We start from the raw sequence: 23,113 nt of genomic DNA, 5'->3' as shown, positions 1-23,113 counted from the left end.
TTGATAAACACCGCTCACCTCTACCCAGGTTTGATAAATTTGAGTGATCTCAGTTTCTGAGAGAAAGGCGGCCGAGAAAAAGGAACTGGCCACTCCACTTTAGTTAGTACCAGTCAGAGGCGGATCTACCGGGTGGGCCTGATTGGTACAGGCCCACCCAGATTGATAATAGGCCCACCCAAAATTAGACTCATGAAAAAAACCCATATTAATGTTTAACACTGTAGCACTGAAAAGGCCCACCAAGGTATTTCCTAGGCCCACCCGTAAATTACATTCTGAATCCGCCACTGGTACCAGTGCCGGTCCTAGGGTATTTCGGGCCCTGTGCGGAATAGGCTTTGCGGGCCCCAATGACAATGATCCAATTCAGTAGCGTAGCTAGGTGTTTTGAAAAGAGAGGGGGGTGGTTTGACGGTCGTCGGGCGAAGCCGAACACACAGCGGCGAGGGGTCAGGGGGGCCTCCCCCATAAAATTTTGAAAAATTACTTTGAATTTGGGGCATTTTAAGAGCATGTTCAACAAAAATGTGGGTATGAATATTCCTGTAAAATGGTGCTGTCCGGTGGCATAGCAAAAGGATAAGATCATGCTTTCTTTTCCATTTTTCGGAAATAAAGCTATGTCTCTATGTTGAGTGTGGATGCAACCTATTTCGTCCCCTGAAAAATTCGTACCCCAATTTCGTACCCTGAGTTCGGAGTAACAAAATCAAATTTCGACCTATTTCGTCCCCTGAAAAGATCAAAAGAAATTTTGAAATGTTTGCGGCAACTCCGATCAACGACCTCGGCTCTGTTGTTGTTTTTTTTTCGGTCTTTTCAGGGTACGAAATGTTCAGGGGACGAAATAGGTTGCACCAGTTGAGTCTCTATGTTTTCTTGTTGTTAATTCCTTTGTTGAATTCACTTGTTGAATTTTTCCATTGGAAATGACAAAATTACTGCATTTTCTGAGTAAATTGCAGGCCCCCTAATTTACGGGCCCTGTGCAATCGCACGGTTTGCACACCCCAGATACCGGCATTGGTTAGTACCGAAGGCTCAATGTTTTGAGAGCCTCATCATCTCATTTCACGAAAGCTCAATAATTGAGTATGGGGCCATATTCTTTATGGTTGATTAAAATTATTTCAACAAATTGTAATTCCTTTCATCCAAGGCCAAAACATTAACAGCGTTGAGTCAATTCGTTTGTCTGTCTACATGTTTGCTGACCACCTTTCACTTAATAAAAAAAGATTTTAAACTTTTTAGACAGTGTTCTGTTAGTTTAATGTCAGGTACATTTCACGAGATAAAACTCAAGCCATTGACAGAAAAAAAAATGGGTATGCAAATAATAATTGTAAAGGTTTCAGAAATAGTGTCAATACTATTTGAAACATAATGAAAATCACAAAATTGATTCTCAACCGGTGATGGCCCTGCTAAATCTGCAGTGGTGATGTGGGGCTACAAAACATGCCCAATTACGTGTTTTTGTGGCACCGGTCAAGCAAGGTCAAGAAGCCTACCAGATTTTTCCGAAAAGCTTATGCTAACAAAGTTTTAACTTCCAAGCAGATTTCGATTCTGACAATGTATTTTTTGTGGATTATCCAGACCCGGCCGATCCAACAGAGTTTGAAAAACAAATCACTTTTAGTCATTCAAGTCTATTTTTAGAAATTCAAGTAGGCCTACACAGTGATACAATGGGATCCGCTGTTTTTAAAGTCTTGTACCAAACTTACGATTTCACAAAAATAACACATCAGAACAAAAGCAAAGAACTTCACCGTTTGAAGGGTTTTCAAGTGTAAGAACTTGCACTCTTCTTTATGGAGATTATAATTACAGCAAACAGTCGTCCGTTTTCTTTAAAAAAAATGTAAAAAAAATACCCCTTTTATCCTAAAGTCAATAGTTTTTTCACAGTATCGTTTCAGCAAATATGTAAACACTTCAAGCTACGCTGCTTTGAAGGTTAAACAACAACATTCTTTGAAGGAAAAACAACATTTCAGCGTGAATTTCTTTGTATCAAACACTGATCATTCTTTAAGCTTTCATGGCCTGGCTTGGAATTGAAACATTTTTGAAAATAAGTTCAATTAATTACAATACATGGTTATCAAGAGGGTGATACCACAACAAATATCAATTACAATATCCTTCACATTTATTGTGTAGTGTCAAATTTGTGTGGTACTGTAGGCTTTCACTTTCATTAAACAGAAGCAGCAATATTTCCCTACCTATAGCCTACAACTACAAGCTGAATGATATCAACTTGTTTGAGTTTATTTATTATTATTTTCTATGTGTTTTTACGTTTCAATATTTAGGAAAATCGTAAATAGGAGAAATTTGTCCAAACGTTTTAGTGCATTCAGGTCAATTTAAAGTTTTGTTGCACTCCATAATTTGAATTACTTTTGCTTTGCAAGGCTATGATGTAGGTGGAACATTTGAGATCGTATCAATTGAGGAAATGGTTATCGCTTGTTTCCTTTTCAAAGATTATTATTTGTAGTGCTGCCCGGTCGTTGACAATTTCATTTTTCCTGTAACCTTATTAATAGAGAAGATTTTTTGGATATCATGCAAATATTTTTATTTTACACCAAGTTTAGTTCTTGTAACTTTCTATTTATGAACCATCTTTGCACACGCAAAACGATGTTTCAAATATAGATTTAAAAAGCTTCGAATCTTTTTAGATTTTAACTTTGCATTCCCTACTGAAATGTAAATGCGTGTGCCTTAACACACATTTACGTCATATTTCTGGAAATGTCCCTTTACTGCAAATGCATTGCGCTGGGTATTGGTTTGCACTTACAGAAGAATATTACGTTTTGCAAGTATCAAATTACGAGAAAGTGCATCAAAGATTCAGGAACCTTAAAATGATCTTGCGCCAAGGGCTAAAAGTCCCTTGTGGGCCCCTTGTCAACACTACCGCACATGACAATAGCATCTCACTAAGAATTTGGTCACATAAATTAAAGACAACGTGTTAATCACGTGTATCCATATAACAATGATAGGCTATAGAACAGTGTTTCCCAACCTGGGGGTAAATTACCCCCGGGGGGTAATTTGCCTGTTTTCGGCGGGTAACGAGACCGGAGGTTGTAAACTTTATAAAAGCGAAGGAATGGAACAGTCGTCTTTACAAGGAACTGTGCAAGAAGATGGGAGAAATATACGAAGTATTACTGTACCACACAGAAGTACGATGGCTGTCTCATGGCAAAGGATAACCGGCCTGGTCGAACTTCGTGAGGCTGTCCATGTTTTTCTGATAGAAAAGAAGTCCGACTTGACTGAATACTTCTCTAACCAACAGTGGATTTCCCAGCTGTGCTACCTGGCTGATATCTTTGGTGAATCGAACAAAGGCAATCTTTTAATTCAAGGCAAGAATGTAACTGTGATCGACACCAAAGTAACCGGAGCAGCATTTATCGCAAAGGTTAAATTGTGGAACAAGCGAGTTGGAAGAAGCACAGTTTTAGACGTTTGACATGTATCTCGGAGGCAATGGACTTGAGTTGACAGCGGCGTTGAAGAAGGACATAGCTGACCACTTAGGCCAGCTAGCCAAGAAGGTGGACAACTACTTTCCGAATTTGAACACGGCTAGTTTTCAATGGTGCACTGAGCCCTTCACATGTGATGACAGCCAGGTGGATGATGACGACTTTTCGGCCAAAGAAGAATTTATCACTCTCCGAATGAACAAAGCGTTGAAACTTGATTTCAATGGGAAAGGCTTAGAAACCTTCTGGTTTAGCAGACTCCAGGACGCACCAACATTAGCGACACGGGCATTAAATATCCTGACATCTTTTTCAACAACGTATCGCTGTGAACAAGGATTTTTAACTGTCTTGGGAAGGAAGACAAAGAAGCGCAATCGCCAGGATGTCGAAAGCGACACAAGAATTGTCCTCAGTAGCCTTCCACAAAGCCCAGGATCACAAAGCTGGCGCCTGAAGTCCAGTCCTGACCTTCGCATTGAATGTTTACCACGCATTGTTATCTTGTATTCAGTATTGTATTGCATTTTGATTGTCATAGTTAGCCCTTTGAAATACATAGCAATAAACATTTTTGTTTTTGAAAATTGATCGTGGGGGTAATTGGCTCACTTCAGGGTGGAGATTAGGGTAACAGCCAAAAAAAGGTTGGGAACCACTGCTATAGAACTATATCCAGTAAAAGCCAAATTTTTTTTTTTTTTTTTTTTTTAAAAGCCAAAACACAGCAAGGTCTTTATTTGAGTGGATTTGAAATTTTTTATGACAAATTTATTGGAAATGAAGCTGATTGTAGCCTGTGGAATGGCACCTAGATTACTTTTTTTACGGTCGGCCTACAAGAGAACGATATAACCTAGTCGGCGTTATGTGTGATAGGCTACATGTCTTATGTAGCAGTAGCACGGCAAAATATTACAAATTGTTTAATGAGCACCAAACAGAGGCGGATCCAGAGGGGGGCGATTGGGGCGATCGCCCCCCCTAAAACCCATGAAAGTAGCTTTATTCTTCATTTATATGTATACGATTTGGAAAACAACATATCGAAAGCAATGCTGAATAAGTCTTTCGCCATGTTCAAAGATTAGGTTAGGCTACAAGATAGGCTATTAATAACATAGTATAAGGCTATTATTTCGTCGCAGAGTCTAATTACCGAACGAAATTACTAAAATTTAAAAAGTTTCTAAACTTTTTGCCAGCACTGTAGTGTAGAGCATAGCGATAAATCCCTTAGCCTAGATAAGTTAGTTGACAGAGGAGGTTATTGGCAACTTTGACGATCAAACGTGGAACTAAAACCATTGGAATTCTACCTTGAAATTGCATCTAGAAACAGCAAAGCTCAATTTTTTTCGATGAGACTTTAGCATCTTGACACCTCATTGCTATCTTGACATCTTGACATCTCACAGCATCTTGACATCTTGACACTTGACACATCATTGCTACCACGAAATTGCTCATTGCTACCACGAAATTGCTCAAGTATCGACCCGATAGCATTGACAAAAGTCATTTTCAATGCCTACAACGGCTGGTTACATCGTATATATAGTGTAGAATCAGTGGAATCTGCTCAAGGTTCAGAGATCCAACTGTGGAAGAAGTGGGAAAATAAAACTGTTCCGGCGACTGCTGCAGTCTTACCGATGACTGCGGAAGAAGCTTTACAACAGTGTGATGAAAATGTGTACACAATCGTACACTTTCTTCTAAAAATGCTATTAACCTTGCCAGTCAACGTAGCATCAGCCGAAAGAAGCTTTTCATCTCTTCGGTCGTTGAAAACCTGGCTGACGAACAACATCGGCGAGGAAAGACTAAATGGATTGGCCTTACTATACCAGCATCGGGACATTTTAATTGACACAGACTACGTGATAAATCGATTTGCCAACAGTAGAAACCGCAAACTTGACTTTGCGTTGTAGTCAAAATACGACACCTGTTAGTATTACCCGTACCGCCAAAGTAGCTTTTTATTTTCGATTTATTTGTGAAGTCCAGAAATAGTTGTTTCTGTTATTGTTAGTTTCTTTTTTGTCTGGTGCAACGACCGTGCATGACACGTTTTCAGGAGGACTATATCTTTTGGTCGTCATTTAATTATGTTTAGCTGCCATTCTATTGTACAAATTGTAGTGTTTCGCTGGTTCAAAATAAAAATTTACAATCGATACCTAGCCTATAGTGGCGATTCTACGGGGGTGGAGCATAACCCAGTGTTTTGACCTGGCCCCCACTTTTGTTGCTCATTATGTTGAATGTATGCATAACCTTTCCTCATTGCTCTTTGTAACAATTCAAAACTTGTCAGAGGAATAAAACCTCGAAGTTATACAGTAAGTCTATAACAACCTCGATGTCTGTATCAGTATTGGGAAGACAGAATTACCTGTTATTATCTTTCCGAGGTCAATTTTTAAACTGCCGTGAAACATTCAAGAGTGAAACCTTCAGTCTCAACTGTAAATGCGGCTAGGTTGCTCAGGCTTCAACTTGACATGGCAAGGGCATCTCAGCTTTTCATCTCTCCGTTTGTTAAACAACAGCATTGTTGAAGGTTTTTTAAATTATAGAATTTCAAGTTCTCATAATTTGTGTTCGAAATGCTCTCAGAACGCATCAAATTTGATCTAAATTTTCTAGGGGAGACCCCCGTCGTTGTTTGTGCCTGGCTGATCACTTGCCTGAATGTCAATGACATCGCCCCCTCTAAAGTAAATACCTGGATCCGCCCCTGGCACCAAACGTTACTTGTTTGTCATGGTATCGGATTACAAATCGGAAATAACAGGATATTGAATAACAGCAGCAAGGGTATCTTATATCAGCTAGATAAAGCTCTCCAACAAAATAACAACGTCTTTACACCGTGATTCAACCAAAAACCTTAAAATAACTTTTCTTGTTTGTAAAGATCTCTTGAAAGAAGCTTTCGTAGTTAAATAGGTCTCGAAAGATTTGTAGAAGTTGTGTACAACGTGTATTTTGTGGGTCAACGGTCAAAATAGCGTTTTCTATTTTCATCACTTGTGTGAAAAAGCAGTTTAAAACATTGAATCAAAACTAAAGTGTTCCCAGACAGCTACTTTATTTGGCTCAGATCTGGTCAGATCCGTACCCGAGCTGGTAAACATTTGGACCAGACAAAGTGGCTGTGTGGGTTTGTTTCAACTTTCAAGTCTTTGCAATAAAGCGAATGCGTTGCATCGACAACAGAATCAGAGCAAATCGGGGTTAAACAAACAAACAAATTAGGGGTCAAACAAACACAGGTTGTCCGTTTATTTTCCAAAGCAGCCATTTTGGCACATTCTGAAACTCAAATTCTTACACTTTTGAAATGTTTCTCGTTTTAATCAAGTATTGAGGAAAAACATGTGTTACCACTGGTAACACTGGTAACTTACCACTTACCAGATCAGGGGCGCCGGAAGCGGGGGGGCAGGGGGGGCGAATGCCCCCCCTGCCCTCAATTTTTCTGCAGATGGAGGGGCAGGGGGGGCAATGGTGCCCTTTTAAAGTCATCAAGCTACTGCACATTTCGCAATATAACAATTTCTGCTATTCCCTTTTAGCCTAATTATGATCTTTCATTTTTGCCTCAAAATAATATTCACGGCACAAAATTTTGCAACACAGTACAGGCCTTCAAACTCGTTTTTTTCGGCAGCCATCGTGGCTTACCGGGAGCTCCTTCTCGGCGGCCAAATCTGCGTGCTTGGAGGCCAAAATACAAATAATAACGATAGCACAAGTAAATAGAATTAAACTTGCAACAATGCTAAAATGATCACTTAGCGTTGTTGAAGGCTGGGCCTGGGCGACGTCCTACAATAGAATCGTTACACCACGCAATAACTGCTTTATCGGGATTGTAATCTAGTACTGCGGGACCATCTAACGACACTCGCACGAGTGTCTCCAATGTGACTGATTTTAAAGAAGTTGGCCACTCTCCTAGACTTTTTTTTAGCAACGAAAAACAACGTTCGACATGAGTTGACGATTTTAAAGAAGACGCAAGGTAATAAAATAAGTATTTCAATGATGTGAAGGACATTACTAAAAAGAAGCACAATTTTTGCAAAATATGACCAAAAAATGTTTTCCCCTCGGATGTCAACTAACTTAGTTCTCCTTTTTAACAACGATTCAATGTCCGACAACGTCGAATCGACATAAAAACGACAATATTACCAGCCGATGTAAATTAGCACTTCGGATTAAGACTTTGTTAAAATAAACGTCGGGAATTACAAACAAGACTTACAGCGCTGGTGATCGCAGATGGATATCTTCCATCAATAACAAAAATCTTCCCGCACAATCCAACAGTGGCGATTATGACGCGCTGACGTAATTTTGCGTCACTCTTTGATACTACATATTTTCGACAGTTAATCCACGATCATTCTATTGCGAAATTAAACAATTGGCTAGAAGAGACCGGCGACCAAACTTGGCCGATTGAGGAGGTAGCACCGGCGGTCATTCAAGCACTACTTAGCGGCCATGGCCGCAGGTTGCTTTAAGGCTTGACAGTAGGTTACATCATTATAACATAGCATGATGCCCTTCTTTGTATACCGGACACTTGTAGGCTATCATTACTCAATACATAGTGAGCTGATAGATTAGCATTATCGCTATATCTTATCTTGAAACTTGAAAAAAAATTGGCCTTTTAGTAAACAAAAGTGCCCTATTTTCGTAATCTTGCCCCCCCAGTCAAAAATCGTTCCGGCGCCCCTGTACCAGATACACTACCATGGTGGCATGAATTATGTTTCAACAACTGACAATATTTGTGTTTCTGTTGTCTTTGATTATTGCAATTAGTTGAAAATCTTGTCTGATAAAAACAACGAATTAATGTGTTCGTTTGACATGTTTACTTCACGTTTTTTTATGGGGATTTTATCTATTTTTTGCATGAATTATAGTCGAGAATGTAATTTTTTCTACTTATCATAGATCTTTCTGGAAATACAGATTAGGCTGTATTAAAACATATTCAAAATAATGTATCAACTGCTGACTATGCAATACCAACTAAATGTATGAAAAAATGCAATTCCGTATTACGATACCGTCTATCCATTTGAATCTGTATTTTCGCTTTCTTGCAATTTATTTACTTACCGGAAAAACAACTTTTTAAGATTACTTTTCCGTCATTGCGGCTGTTTTGACTTTCCCGCCAAATACACTGCGACACTGGTCCTTGTTCTACACTTTTTATTTAACCCTTTGCTTTTCAACGTTTTTTTGGAAGTTAACTGCTCAAGGGGGGGCCGTTTTTGGATAAAATTCAATCAGCTGTTACGTGTTATCCGCTGGTGCTATTTCAACAGAAGTTGCACTGGTGTGAAAAAAAATCATTTGTCTATAAGTTTGAAAAGTCATTATTTTAAAATTTTAAATGTTAAACTTGATATTTCAATTTTTGCAAAGGTACCCAAAAACGACAATTTTGATTTATCTTGCCGCTATTTAATTACCGTGCTAATCCGATTTCATGCAAAGTTCTAAATAACAAAGAGCTCGATCGAACGCACGAAGTGTGTGTGCGGTGTGCCGAATCATTGCATTGATAAAGATTTACTTACGACTTGCAAGCAAATCTTATTGTAAGCTACTCACTGATTCTAAAATAGTTACAATCAGAGTAATATTGTTACACGAATTTGAAAAAAAACAAAACTGCGTTTGTTGTCTTACATTTTTGTCCTAAACTAATGCATTCCCAAACTCATGGCCAGCTTCTAGTTTTAGGGAACCAAACTTCTCATAAGTAACAGCTTAGCCTGCTTGAATAGCTGTTTACATCTTCGTTTGTGTATTTTAGGTCTACAATTGAGTTCGTAGTATGAATATTTTTAGTAGAGAGAAGACAATTGAACATGTTGTTGAAATTATCTGAAATTTCTAAGTTCAAATTAGGTGCTTTTGAAATTGTGGATTTGTGTCAAGTCGCATCACAAATATCATGCAGGCCACATCATAAGTCATTTCGCTTACGAGTGTTTATAAACATGACTCATAAATTACATCCACAAACAATACAGCATTTACATCAACAAAGCTAAGTTCGAAGCTAAACTTTTTATTGAAGATTGTGTCAATCAATTTGAAAATACATTTTTAGTCCGCCAGCGTCGAAACAATGCAACAGCGAATTGATCAACATGCGTAAACAAAGGAAATGTGAAATACCCACAGTCAGCAAAGCTACATAAATTTAACGTTTACAAATGTTGAATCAATGTAAAAGGACTGGATTGCTGACTGGGTCGTCATTGTTTGAAACACAAAAAATACGCGTAAAGGCGACAACATCAGCAAGGCAGCGATTATGTTTCTGGCCAAAAAAAAATTAACTTTTGACTTCAAAGATAAAAATGATTATGACGAAGCTTCAAAGTTTGTCGTAAAAAATATTGCAGAGATACAATAAACATAATCATTTTGTGCCAGATTGTGAGAAGACTTCCTAGATTCTTTCCAAACATTTGCAGGATTGCAAATTATTTTCTATAACTTTGTATTGCCAAAAAATGGCTTCTTTGTTGAAACAACGTGGCTACAATCTATAAAAAATTCTTAGGCCTACTACATTGAAGTAATAAAATTTTTTTTTGTAATTTTGCTGATGACGTTTTACAATATTTGAGAAGTAAAAAATAATAATGATGAATTATTTTACAAAACCGTGGTTTGCAAGCTCTTCACAAAAAATTGTTGGGGGAAAATTTACCATTAGACGTAAAACGTTTGTAAAAGAAAATTGTCGGTTTACGTATTTATAATGTTTATTGCGTTGTTCGAATTATAAACTGCCTGTATTGTCTACCTTTGTGGTTGCCGGCCAGCTTAGAGCAGCATGCAAACTACGCGTTTATGGTATTTGCATCGTGTTATGATTCTCGAAAATTTCCCACAAGGTCTTTATTTTCATCGTGATATTTTTGTGCCTTTTCTGTCCGAAACTTGAAGTCATTGTGCAGCACAATCCACATCGGTTTTTAGACTCAGTTTTCATTGAAAATAATTTGTGTGGTGCATCATTTTTAGTAGTGTCTTCCCCTAAGCTGTTACACAAACGGCCCAGAACCAGGTTGATTATTATGTATCTTACAGCCGTTGAGTGCCCGTTATTGTATGTGTGGAATTATTACTGTAGATGTCTGACCACATTCATGACAAAGTCGAGAAAATTCTGCTTTCGGGTCCTTGCCGTTATCTACTGTATTTTTGTTGATAAGTTTAGGCAGCATTTTTCCAAGATAAATGAAGACATCGGTATTGTTCGTCACCTAGATTTAGTTTTCTCAGCAGCATTGTTTATTCATTCTTTGATCCACTAGTTTGTCCCACTTTTGGTATAATCGGATCGTTTATAAATGGCGGGTCTTCACAATAGCCGACCTCTTATACATTGGCGCAACGTATTCAGATGTTGAATCAATGATGAAAAAAGCTGATTTGTTGTTTGTCTGATGTGACGCCTAGCTTTATGCCTCTTCTACATTACAAAATATTTAGTAATGTAGATGAGGCATTATCATCTTTATTTTGCGCTCTTTGGAACAACACACAGTGCGCTGTGAAACAAAAATGCAGGACATAACAACAAGTAGGCAACATAAAGCAGGGAAGGGACATGTAGCCATCGAGTTAGCTGCTACGTGTAGCCTAAATGGAGCCTATCTCATAATTTTGAGTGTATCTCACAATTACTGTTTGGTGTTTGCAAAAACGCCATTTCTTCGGCCTCTCCCAAAAGCATTTGCGGTGATACATTTCCTCAATTGCAAGTTTTGTCAATGAGAGCATTTCCATAGAACGTTTATTTCGAAACCAGGTTTTCGTGCATTTACCCAAGAGAAGATTTCTTATTGTAACGTTTTTTATTCGTCAATGAATATTATCTGCTTGAAACAACTGTTTTGAATAGTTGGTGGCCTACATAGCCTACTATTTTGATCGTGGATTGCTATTCTTCTTTGTAGAGCTGATAACGCAAAAAACGTTTGCTATTATTGTTTCTAATTAACTGCTTTGTGATCACTGGCTTTTCTTTTGTGGCATAAGAAATAACGCGCTTTGTATTATTGAGGTCAAACCAAACAAAGGAAAACAAGAGGATGTTTCTCTCTGCTCGCGCATATCGATGCACGAAGCAATTATGAGCTTATGGCTTGTTATCGCAATGTAATCCATTTCACGCTTTGCTGGAAGTGAGCTAGAAATAGCAAAAATTCACCAAAATCTTGAATTTACAAGAAAACTACACAACTTTTAGCATCAAATTTAATATCATCAGATCCGCCTGGCAATTTTAGGAAAAGTCAAGAAAAACCAAGTGCATGGCGTTACTGTGCTTCAAATAATCAAAGGAAATATGAGGGGGGGGCCAAATCTGGCCTCCCCTTGAGGAGCAAAGTGTTCCGCAACTATCGCTGCTAACCAATCAGAAAAAGTCCTTAGTCAGTGATGTGTGGTTTCATTAGATTACAGTGTTATTACTGTACTTTGATAGTGGCTCTTTTTAGAAGCCTTATCGGTGGAAGCAGGACGGTGTTACTTCATTCTGGTTTGGGCTACTAAAATATACTATTAGATGCATATCTACAGTTTATTGTGTGTGGAATTCAACCATTTTTTTCCACGACTGACTGTAAGAATAAGTCCAAAGGGAAACTAAAGTGACAAAGCATTGTAGGTATGCTATAAAGCTTTTCAAATGCATGAAAAAAAAGAATACAAGGGAAACAATTTGGAAGTAAATTGTTGTGGGATTTAGACATAAATAGATCAATTTCTGTGTAAACAATAGTTGTTCATTTGGCATAAGACTCTTGTTCCAGACTCCAAGACTTGTGATACAGCCTTCAATACTGGTAGAGGTAGCATAGGCTATGTTACTGGATTTTCCGTACATATTTGGAATAAGTAAAAGTTTGAAAAAGACCTTCTTCTTCAAGCCATAAAGCAATACCAGTTCATAAGTTGTTTTCAAATAACGTATGGTTTAAGATTAAGTTAATCAAGTTCGTTGAATCAAAGCAAGAAAGTCAACATTTCTGCGAAGCTTTCCAACATACGCTGCTTATGTAGTTTCCATGAAACGTTTTCATAGTAATAGAAACTTACATTTTGTCTGTGTTATGTTAGACGAAAATTTGGAGGATATCGGGGGGGGGGGGGGGGGGGGGAAGTTGATCAACATAAAAACGAATCCAGTTGGTAGACAGAGTGGAGATAAAATAGTATCGTAAACTGTAAAAAAAAAATTTATGAAATTGCATTCAATGCTTGGGGTGTGGGTTAGGGCTACGTATAGGCTACAGTATTATGGGCAGTTAAATTATATTTTGTTTTACGCTTACTGTACGAGCGTGTAAGATCACTACAAATGAATGCATTCGTGTATTGGGGAGTGAATTTGCTTGATTACTTTTTTCCAAGAAGATTTTATTTGAATAAGCTGAATATAACATTACCACACCGAGATCGATTTTGGGCAAATAATGTTGCTTAAAACCTGGTTGTTGTGACTGTGGCTGGATCGTTATACGATTTCCATCACTCAAAACAGGAGCAAAGAACGCAAATGTACTGATTGTGTTTATCTTAGAAATACATCGCCAAACTCATGGCATTGATTTCATGAGAATTCCATGGGTTTGGCCGTCCTCTACTCTGTGAGCTTATGCCGGCTGGCGGTGAATGGCAGCAGCAAAACAGCCGACAATGTGGTTTTTCAACAACTTTTTTATAATCCGTTTATTTTTAACTATACCTTGCCAAATCTGATAATGTCTATAACCAGAAAAAGCTTGATTCGTTTCTTTGATAGGCAAGCGTAACTTAAACTGAAAATATTATGGTTTTGTGAAGCATCGCATGCAGTTTCTTTTGTAAAATTCTCTGCATTCGTGTTGCATTTTGTGGTGCGATATTAAACTGGTTGATCATGTTGCAGTTATCGCTTGTTTGTACAAAGGCGTCTGTGCATGTTTTTCAATAAACTCCATAATCATTTCTAATTTACAGTTCCAGGAAAGAATGTTTAAATATTGAAATGAAACCAATCAAAATATAACGCATATTTATGAGCATGGTAGGCTACAAAGTTTAAAGCTTGTGTAATTCGTCTTGAAGGCAGCTATTAAATTATATTTTGCTTAGCAAACTTATATAAGCTACTCATATTCTTGTGCATACTATGACGTTTAAAATATTGGAGTCAATTAAAAAAACATGACTATAAACGTCTAGCCTATACTTTTTCAAGTATGAATCTATCATGCGCCTAATGCTTGCTGTGTTGTTCAAAGCATATTTTTCAGCTTTGTAATCACCATATTTTCATCTCACATATTTTTTGAATTTCAGATTACTAGTTCTAAAAATTATATTGAATATAATATTTTCGTTATGACGCATCTATGCTGTTTTGATCCATCTCAAAGCCAATGTCAGTACTTTCATGATTATTATTAAATAATCTTGAGGCATCGCATTTGCATCTAGTGCGAATAATCGCCAGTACCAAGTACTTTCGTGCGCAAGAGAGCCACTTTGCCGAATCATGTAAGTTTTTTGTATCATTACATGTTTTCTCAACATATGTTAGAACACTTCTAGGGGGGTTGCCAAGCCTTTTTTCCACTCCAGTTGCATCAGGTAAATTTCAAGTTTTTGATTTTGCGATGCAAAAATAATGAGCTAATGCGACTTAATGCTCAAGACTTTTTAGTGTCATATTTAGCTATGACACTTTAGTCAACTTTAGATACGAAATGCAGTAGTTTTGCAGTAACACAATAACATGTTTTCTTTTTCCAAATGTAGCCTTTAGTAAGGCTACAACAAACTGAATATTTTGGCATGTTAAAACCGTTTTTTGAACAATTTTTAAATGCAGAATTGGCGTTTGTTTAAGCGTAAAACACCTTTTAGGCTGCATCGACTTGTTAAAAAAGTACATATCGCATCACAATGTGATATACAGCTTCAACTGCACCAGCATCACAATAACCAACGTACAAGATAAACAATCGATCGTTATTCTGGTCAACGCAGAAGGCAGCACTCCACAAAAGATTGGGCCATAAATTTGTTTTATTCCCTACTCTTCAGTTAGATTGGAAATCAAGTGCAGCATCTTGAGGTCGTCTAACTTCACATGAACGAACACACGTTAAGCATTTCATGGTCAGTGAATATTTTTCAAAGTTGAAGTATATAATATGTTGATTCTTTTAATCCAGTCTAGAACAGGGTATGATTATTAGATTACTGCCAGATAGTGACCAATCAGAGCCATGATCTTGATTCATGTCACTCAGCAGAAATAGAGCAAATATTTTACTGGACGTTTAAGAGATTATTTTTGTAGTCGCAAGGGCGTAGGGTGACAGTTATTTGTCAATGTTTATCGGTTTTGGTAGTTTGCCGGCACGCAAGGTTTGGAAAAGGGTTGTTTTTCGACCTTTCAACCTCTAATCAATTATTCGCTTGTCTCTGCTGTCACGGCCATTAAAATACCTTGAGCTGCATTCGGCAATGAACAGATTAGGTTTAAATTCACAGCTTGCACATTTCGGCGTTTCTAAAAAAATGATTAAGCTTTAAATTAGTAGGCTATGTACCGCTATCTCAATCAAATATCTATTCATCTTCACACAATTTCTGTGGGAGACATCTTGCAAATCTAAAATCAATTTGTAAAATTGTCCATTTCTTTGTCATTTATAAACCTATAATTTTACAATGAACCCCATTTCACAATACGTCATTTACTACGTACATTAGCGACCAGTTTTAGTTAAATATGACAGTCAACTGTCATGCTACATAACCTTGTTATTGCTTGTCAGCAAACTCTCTTGTTTACAAAATGCTTTTGTCGTCTGCCAGGGATTTTTCTACGATTTGAACTGAGTCATTCTAAAGTAAATGGGAGGTCTAAACTAGGCTGCTGCAAAAAAATAATAGGCGCTTATATACGCAATCAATTTGTATTAAATTTATAGCCTGCACATCCAGTTCCAACAGAACGACTACCACCTCAGCTGAAACCGCAGAATACAGTCCCAAAATATATCACCCAAACTGCGATGGTAAATTTGCAAAAAAATTTTGTATTGCGAACGTGGATATAGGCCTATTGTAGCCTAATTGTCAATAGTATGACACTTCTTGGCGAACACATACCACTACTTGTTTAGCTGTGCGTTTTTCAAAATATGATCGACAGTTTTACTAATTAAAAATTAATTTAAAAATTATTTAAAAAGTTACAAAATAAGGATATCAAGCTTTCCATTGTTTATGTTAAGATACGTTATTGTGAGATTCTAAAGTGAGGCATATTTTTTCTGATTTAGCAGACACTTTGTTTATTCAGTTTGTACCAAACATGGGATAACCGTAAATGAAGGGTTGTCTGTTCCCTGTGTTTACATGCGGACTAATGGGGATCTTACGCACTGACCCATTAGGAACGCTATTGTCACAAACAGGGCCGTTGAGAAGATATTTTGAGCCCGATTCTAATGAGATCCTCTGACCCCGAATCAAGGCACTTAAAAAAAGAAAAACGCACTATGTTTAAAAAATACGTGGTGTTTTTTTAAATTCCTTGGAAAAGTTCCGGGCCTTTCAAAGGTTCCAGACTCCTTGAAAGGTTCCGGCTTCTCAAATTATTCCTGTCCAAAAGTACCCCCTGAACTTTCCTGTCAACGCTACCGGCCACCAACAAGAGGAAGGAATCCAATCAATGTGGATATAGAATTCTAGGACACACACACCGATGTTGAAGCTTGTACTGTATTAAAAACCTTTCCTTTTTACTTGGCCACCGCTCAAGAATGAACAGCAGATCTGTCTGCATTTACATCACAAAACTTTCCACGACCACTTCAAGAGACTTATCTGTTTATTTCATGTTCAATCTTGCACGATTTGGCTTGAAATCGGATTGTACAAAGTACGAAAGTTATACATAGCTTTCAAATAAATTCAACGAACATCGACACCACGGAAAATCGTTTTTGAGATTCAATTTCTTGCTTCCGACCATGGTAGAAAAAAAAGTGATCCAACGTTTTAAATAAGTGCGAGTTTCATAGATCCCTATAAGGTGCTTACATAATGATGCGCCAAGCTGGCAATAGTTTTTTTTTAAAGAAATTTGTATGCCATTTCACATTTGAACATATGAAAAACGTAACTTTCATGTTGGCTATAAGTTCAAAAAACCAAGCAGAGTTGCCATGAAGACCATTGAATGTTTGCAGTACAGGCAAACTATTTTTTCTTATATTATTTTCAGGATATCTGGTTCAATGTGGCAGTTTTACGTCACTTTTTGTCATAGCCACAGAAAACACAGCATAAACATTTCTATGATGGGCAATCAAAGGCCAACTTTATCTAAATCAAAATTAGCTCAGCGAAATGACTTTTCAGAGTAAACGCTTTTGCTGTAGACTCAGTAATACGAATTGGGTTTGTGGCTTAAAGCAGGCGACAATGCTTCCAAGCCTCGGAATCTAGTTTTTGTGATAATGAAGCATTCTGAACGAACCGGTAGGAATGTTATGGGATCGTTTTTTAGTACGAAGAAAAAATCTGATAAAACGTAAACAAAAACATCAATAATTTAATATGTAAATAAAGAAAATGATGAACCACCAGGACAGTGGCAGAAAGTACGCATTTCCACGATGCCATTAAGGAAGTATCTTTTTTGATAAGTGACCTACGCTGTAAGGTTGGCGGGAACAGCCCAATGTTTGGAAGCTGCATAATAAAACAGTGATTTTAAAACCACGTTTTTGACGGTGGTATGACGCAAGGATGACGTAGAGATAAGAAACGTTTCGAGAACATAAACTCAAACAGGATCAGTTCTCTGCGTATTCTTCCTCATGACAGAGCAGGACTTCCTTAGTACGTTCGGGGCAGCACGCAGTCCGGCGATAGCAGCAGTAGATTTCCCTTGGATCAGGTCTACTTTGCTTGTTGCTTCAATGTCTTCTTCGCTCACAATACCGATTTTTTACCATTCTTATTGTGCACGCTTTATGACAACATTCTGTCGTGACGCTTCGCCGACTTCTTTCGTTATCAAGTTCTTCTTTTCTTAGTTTATCAGCAATTCTGTAAAAATTCGAGCATCCATTAATCAGGTGCAATATTAAAATGAGTATCATAAGACTTCTATTTATCTATTAAGCTACCGGTACTCATGATCGGCTAATAGCAATTCCCATACATCTTGTCCATGCAGTTCAAATTAGCCTGCACTTTTAAGCAAATGCAAAAGAAAACACTCTGTTTTAGAGCATCGACCATTTTTATCAAACTGATTGTCTTGTCAGAAGCATATACAGTTCCACGAAATGCCAGCCGGAATTAAAAAAAAACTAGATTATCTTTGCAAAATACCAAAAACAATTTGCAAAACATGAATGCGGCTTGTTTGCGGTAAGAACGTTCAGAGTCTGATTTCTTCTTGGCACTGGTTATGTAACCCGGAATGTGATTTTTAAGACTCACAGACCTACCTTAATAAAACTTCTAATGCTGACTCTGAGTTAACTCTTTCCGATTGCAGTAACTCTTGAAAGCGGTTGGCTTTATCCAAGGCATTGAGATGAGCGATGATTTCTGAGGAAGATCTCCTGTGTCTGAAAAATTCTGCGAACAAAAACAATGAGTTTGCATTTTTACTCACAAAAATAGAAAGCAAACGTACTAAATGTTTACACCTCAAAAAAGGTGGTTTTGCATTTATTCGTAACTGTTAGTTTAATGATTCGGAATATTACTTTCTATCAGCAGCAAATACTCACTGACCACTCCAAAGTGTATTCACTATTTGAGTCAGTTTGATCAACAAGAAACAATTAGTTACAAAAGATTTTCTGCACTATTTTGGTCTTCATAATATTTTACTAATCAGTTCCACTTGAAAAAAATATTTGATTACAGGAGAGATGTCCATTGTCCTTCGGCTGAACTGGCCAATTTTCATAAAACACACCCTGTTTTTAAGTTTTATTCTTGTCGCATGTTTTAACGGACAACATATGATGTTAACAAAAGCAATGACCTTTGTCCCAAAGCTTTTGAACTAGCCCAATTATTTGAGCTTTGGTTTGTTAGTAACTTTAACAATGAATAACCAATTTAACAAACTCTTTAACTATCAAGACGTTTTTGAGGAACTTTGTAATGTTACAAACAGAGCAAAACGTTGATTACAGCTTTCAATGAGTCGAGTTGAGTGGATTTTGTCATTAGTTGATGACGCAACGTCTTTAATTATCATTTAATGACGTCATGTGCGTAAGAAGATGACCAAATTTTCAAGTTAAACCAATCGCTTCAAAAATAAACAATTTTGTCGCAGGCCACAAGAATCAATTAACAAGAAGCGTAAAAGTTTTTAGACAAGAAATTATAAAAAAGTAACCCTTACTTCTTCGTAGGTTTGGATAACGGCGAGCAAGGTGAATGTTCTTCATTCCTTTGATGCCGTACTTGCAAATGTAGTGGAGGCGATCTATCAGCTTGGATCCACAGTAAGTGTTATTCGCTTGAGCGGACGTGATCATCACCAGCAGGATTACTACAAGAACTGGAAATTTCATCTTCTTGATCTTTTGTTTGATTTAGACTTTGTTCAACTGTTGCCCCGCGTTCAGCTTAGCTGCTACAAGGCCAAGTTAATGCAGCAAGTCTAATATCCAAGTTCTGAAAAATAAATAGACGATATTGCGTTCTTCTGTTTCATGTGGAAAGAATATTTCTCTCAAGAATAAGGTAAAATAGTATTTCAACTTATCACTTATCAACGTATCTTAATGTTAATACTTCATCGACTCAATCGCATTTTGAATGTGACTGCATTCAAAATACAAATGTTGATTGCCAGAAAACATGATTTTCTTCGTGCGAGGCACGAAAAAGCCTGCTTCCTTGGGACAATGTAATAGTGGCTTATCTGTGGTGTCGGCTAAAATACAGTTGCAGGAAAAGACTGATATCGTATTTTGATAAACGATATCCTGTCATTTTCAACCGCAAAGTACAAAGAAAAATTAAATTTGGTTACGCTGTTCGTTCGCCATCTATTTTACATTAGCTGCTTTGCAAAAAGAAACGATCTCTGATGTTATGCATTGCCTAACACTTCTCTTTTGTTTACATAATGCAAAGCAAGTAAACAAAACCATAAATTCCTCTGAAATACGCATCTTGCAGGTCTGCTTTCTATTCAGCACTTGCGGGTGTGTCTATGAGCCTCACGAAAATGGGCAATAAATGCCAAACGTTAATTAGGTTCATAAATACAATCCTCTTTTTTTTTGTACAATTGTTCAGCCTTCGCTGACCATAAATTAAGACTGACTGTTGTATTCCGTCTTAGTAACATTGCTTGAACATCAAATAATTTGAAAATCTATTTTCTTTTTCTATTGCACTAATCAAAAGCAAGCTGCAAAAGTCTTTTATTGTTTTTTCGTTTAAAGACGTTTGCTAATAAATTTTTGACAGCTCCTGTAGGATTATACTTTTCCAACAATAGTAACAGCAACAAGAGGGCTGTCAACTTGTTTTCACGTCTTTAGTCCACGTGAGAACCAGGTAATTAGGGTCTTGGCCCTGATTAACCTCTTTACCGTCATAAGAACAGCTTAAGTGTTTCAATAAACCTGGCGACTGAGCTTGCATCGCTCGCTGTAAGATAGGTCGCATAATAATCTTTCTTCTATCCATGGTCTACAAAGTAGGTAAAAGGTAGCTGTTCGTATTCGGGAACTCAACTTAGAAGCGTTGTTATTGTTTTTGAAATCAAAATTACCGACTACATCGCGTAAAACAACTGTACACAACTTCTTACACTATATCGGCAACCTCATTGAAGTTCTTTTTATATGATTTTTTTTTGAGGTCAGTAGGAAAATTGCACGACAATTAAAAGACTTTTCAATGTCATTACTATAATTTTATCATCACAGACGTTAGTATCAGCCCTACTGCAATTTTTTTGTTTTATTGAAAACGTGTTTTCGATGCAAAGTTTTCGTAATTTTGCAACGAAGCCCTTTTTTTATTGATAAAACTTTCAAGAAACTGAAAAATACTTCGAAGCTCTAAGTTATAGCAGAAAAGAAATTCCTTCTTTTACATAGTCTTAACTTCTAGCGAAAAGACGTAAACAAGTTCAGTTTGACTGACAGAACAACGTGCCGACAGTGCTGTAAGCATAAATTATGTTTCAATCGCTTGTATTGTGTCTACCAATGTAGGCCAACAAACTCACCTGAGCTTTCTTTCTGGAAGTGATGTCCTGGGCGATCTGTGCTCGCTATTTATAGTACTGTACTGTGCAAGGAGGTCTTATGTAAAAGGTTCTGAGAGAAAAAAATATCCGTTCTGAGTTGAACGACTTCAGCGTTTAGTTTAAATTTCTGCATGACACTGGAAGCTGAAGCACCAGATGCAATGCTTGCTTTCTTGAGTTGTGATTGCTGGATTAACATTGACAAAAAAATCACTCCACTGGAACACAACTGTATAAATATCACTTGTGTACAAAGTTCTTAATTTTTTGCAAATAATTCTACGATGAGTATGATCTCAAGCGGGGCTGGAGTTGTTGTTTGACAGATTGAATTTCATCTGTTACAGACTACAATAGTCTATTTGTGTCATCTTGTAACCTGTAATTTCTCTCAGTTTCTTTTGCTGTATTATTTTACAAAAAAAAGTTGGACTCCATTCTCAAAGCACCATTGTCACCAGCATTAAGAAATCGGTGTGACATAACAAAGTGTTTTGGATCTCGTCTTGGCTACAGTAACAAATATATCACAAAAGTGTCAAAGCATGTGAAAATACTTTGTTTCAGTTGGTCGGGTAAACATCAGCAGTTGAAAAAACAGTAAGTTTTTTAACATTGAAAGTCTTTAAAACAATAAAATTACAATCTTTTCAGTCTGCAAACGTTGAAACAATGTAAAAAACAACTGATTTGCTGTCTGGGTTGTTAATAAAGTTTCTCTGTATTGTCTTGTAACAATGCCTGGTAACAGAAGTTGTCAGTTTTACATGGTTTCAACATCGCTATACCTTGAAACAATGTCAAAATGACAACTGTAGCCAGCTGCAATGTTTTATTTCTCTGCAGGTATCCAAGCAATCTGGCCAATCATAAGTTGATTTTCAATGTGAAGAAAGGCGTTCTTCCCGGCTATCAGCACAAGGCTGATTACTCACTAGCACAGCGAGCTGCAGTGACGCTTCGCTAACCAGAACGGTGTAGGACCAGCTCAGTGGCCGAGTGGTTTCGCCTTCGGCTCTGGTGCTGGTAGATCTGAGATCGATTCCAGGTCGGGTCAAACCGAAGACTTTAAAAACGGTACCGATTGTGTTCTTTCTTGCGTAACGCAGTGAGAATAAATCGGGTAATAATGTGATAACATCGTAAAACCTGATAAAAATTAAACATGAGCCCTGTCGCTAAAAGACCTTAGCTGTTGTAGAGCGACAATAAATAAAACCATAACATTATTATTAGAACGGTGTAGCTTCCACGCCAGCCATTGAGACCTCCAATTAAACGTTTAAGTTATTTTGGCAGCCGATTGTAGCATCGAATAGACAGCGATAGACACGTGTTTCGCCCAAGAGGCTGGGCTCATCAGTATCGCACTACAAAGTAATGATCACTTTCGTCTTGATGCTTTACCGCTTAGATAATCATGAACAAGTGGAACAATCTGAAATGACTCAGCAAAATGAGCGTGAAAATTTTGTTTACAGGTGATTTTAACCTTTAAATATTGTATCAGGTCAGCACTGTTTTTTCATGACAATGTCAATATAACGTTTTAACAAACGTTGCGCTGATAATAATCGCACATATTTACACATATGCTCGAACAAACATACGCATGTTTTCATCAGATATAAGTAGTAGATTAATCATCGGTTTTGCTTCTTTGGGATAAGCAATACCCTTTGTGCTTTAATATCACTTCTTGCACTTTTATTTGAATAAACTTACTTTTATGAAGGAGATAAGTTTTGTATATATGCACATCTACATTTACTGTAGTGGTGCTGGTGCCAGTGACAACCCGAAAGATTGCAACGCTCTGGCAAATTACTCTAAAACAATTGGCCTGCTTTGCACTTACTGTATAGGCTACTTTGCATCAAAAGTTATCCAGTCGCTCTTTTCTTCCATGTTTGCACACACCGTTCTGCCACTGTTTATATGCGTAGTTAGCTGTAATGAGGCATTAAATCAAAGTATAAAAATGGCACTAAATACTGCCCGACTTTGTTATCAATGTTGAAAGAATCGATTTAAGGCAATTAATGTACTTGATTGCACCTCTATAGAGTATAGTTACGCTGAGACTGTCTGTCATGTAGAAACACGTATCTACGATGAATACAGCAATATGCTCATGTAAAACATACACTATTATTGTTAAATAATCAGTTGTATACGCTTATTTCGTGTCTCTGTGTTACTG

General features: G+C 37.3%; 1 protein-coding gene across 1 annotated transcript; it reads right to left on the bottom strand.

The window, feature by feature from the left end:
* Window positions 1-16,473: 16,473 nt before the first annotated feature.
* LOC145771317 (uncharacterized) lies at window positions 16,474-21,122 on the bottom strand. The gene is made up of 4 exons (XM_082583064.1): window positions 20,890-21,122; window positions 19,042-19,316; window positions 18,125-18,257; window positions 16,474-17,717 (listed from the first exon to the last, which is right to left on the bottom strand). The coding sequence occupies exons 2-4, from the start codon at window positions 19,211-19,213 to the stop codon at window positions 17,585-17,587; spliced, it is 438 nt and encodes a 145-aa protein (XP_082439190.1). The 5' UTR covers window positions 19,214-19,316; window positions 20,890-21,122; the 3' UTR covers window positions 16,474-17,584.
* Between the last annotated feature and the right edge of the window lie 1,991 nt (window positions 21,123-23,113).

Source organism: Aplidium turbinatum, chromosome 5 (genome assembly GCF_918807975.1).
Source record: "Aplidium turbinatum chromosome 5, kaAplTurb1.1, whole genome shotgun sequence".
Taxonomy (NCBI): domain Eukaryota; kingdom Metazoa; phylum Chordata; class Ascidiacea; order Aplousobranchia; family Polyclinidae; genus Aplidium; species Aplidium turbinatum.
Note: the sequence above shows the minus strand (reverse complement) of the source record. Positions and strands in the feature narration are given on the sequence as shown.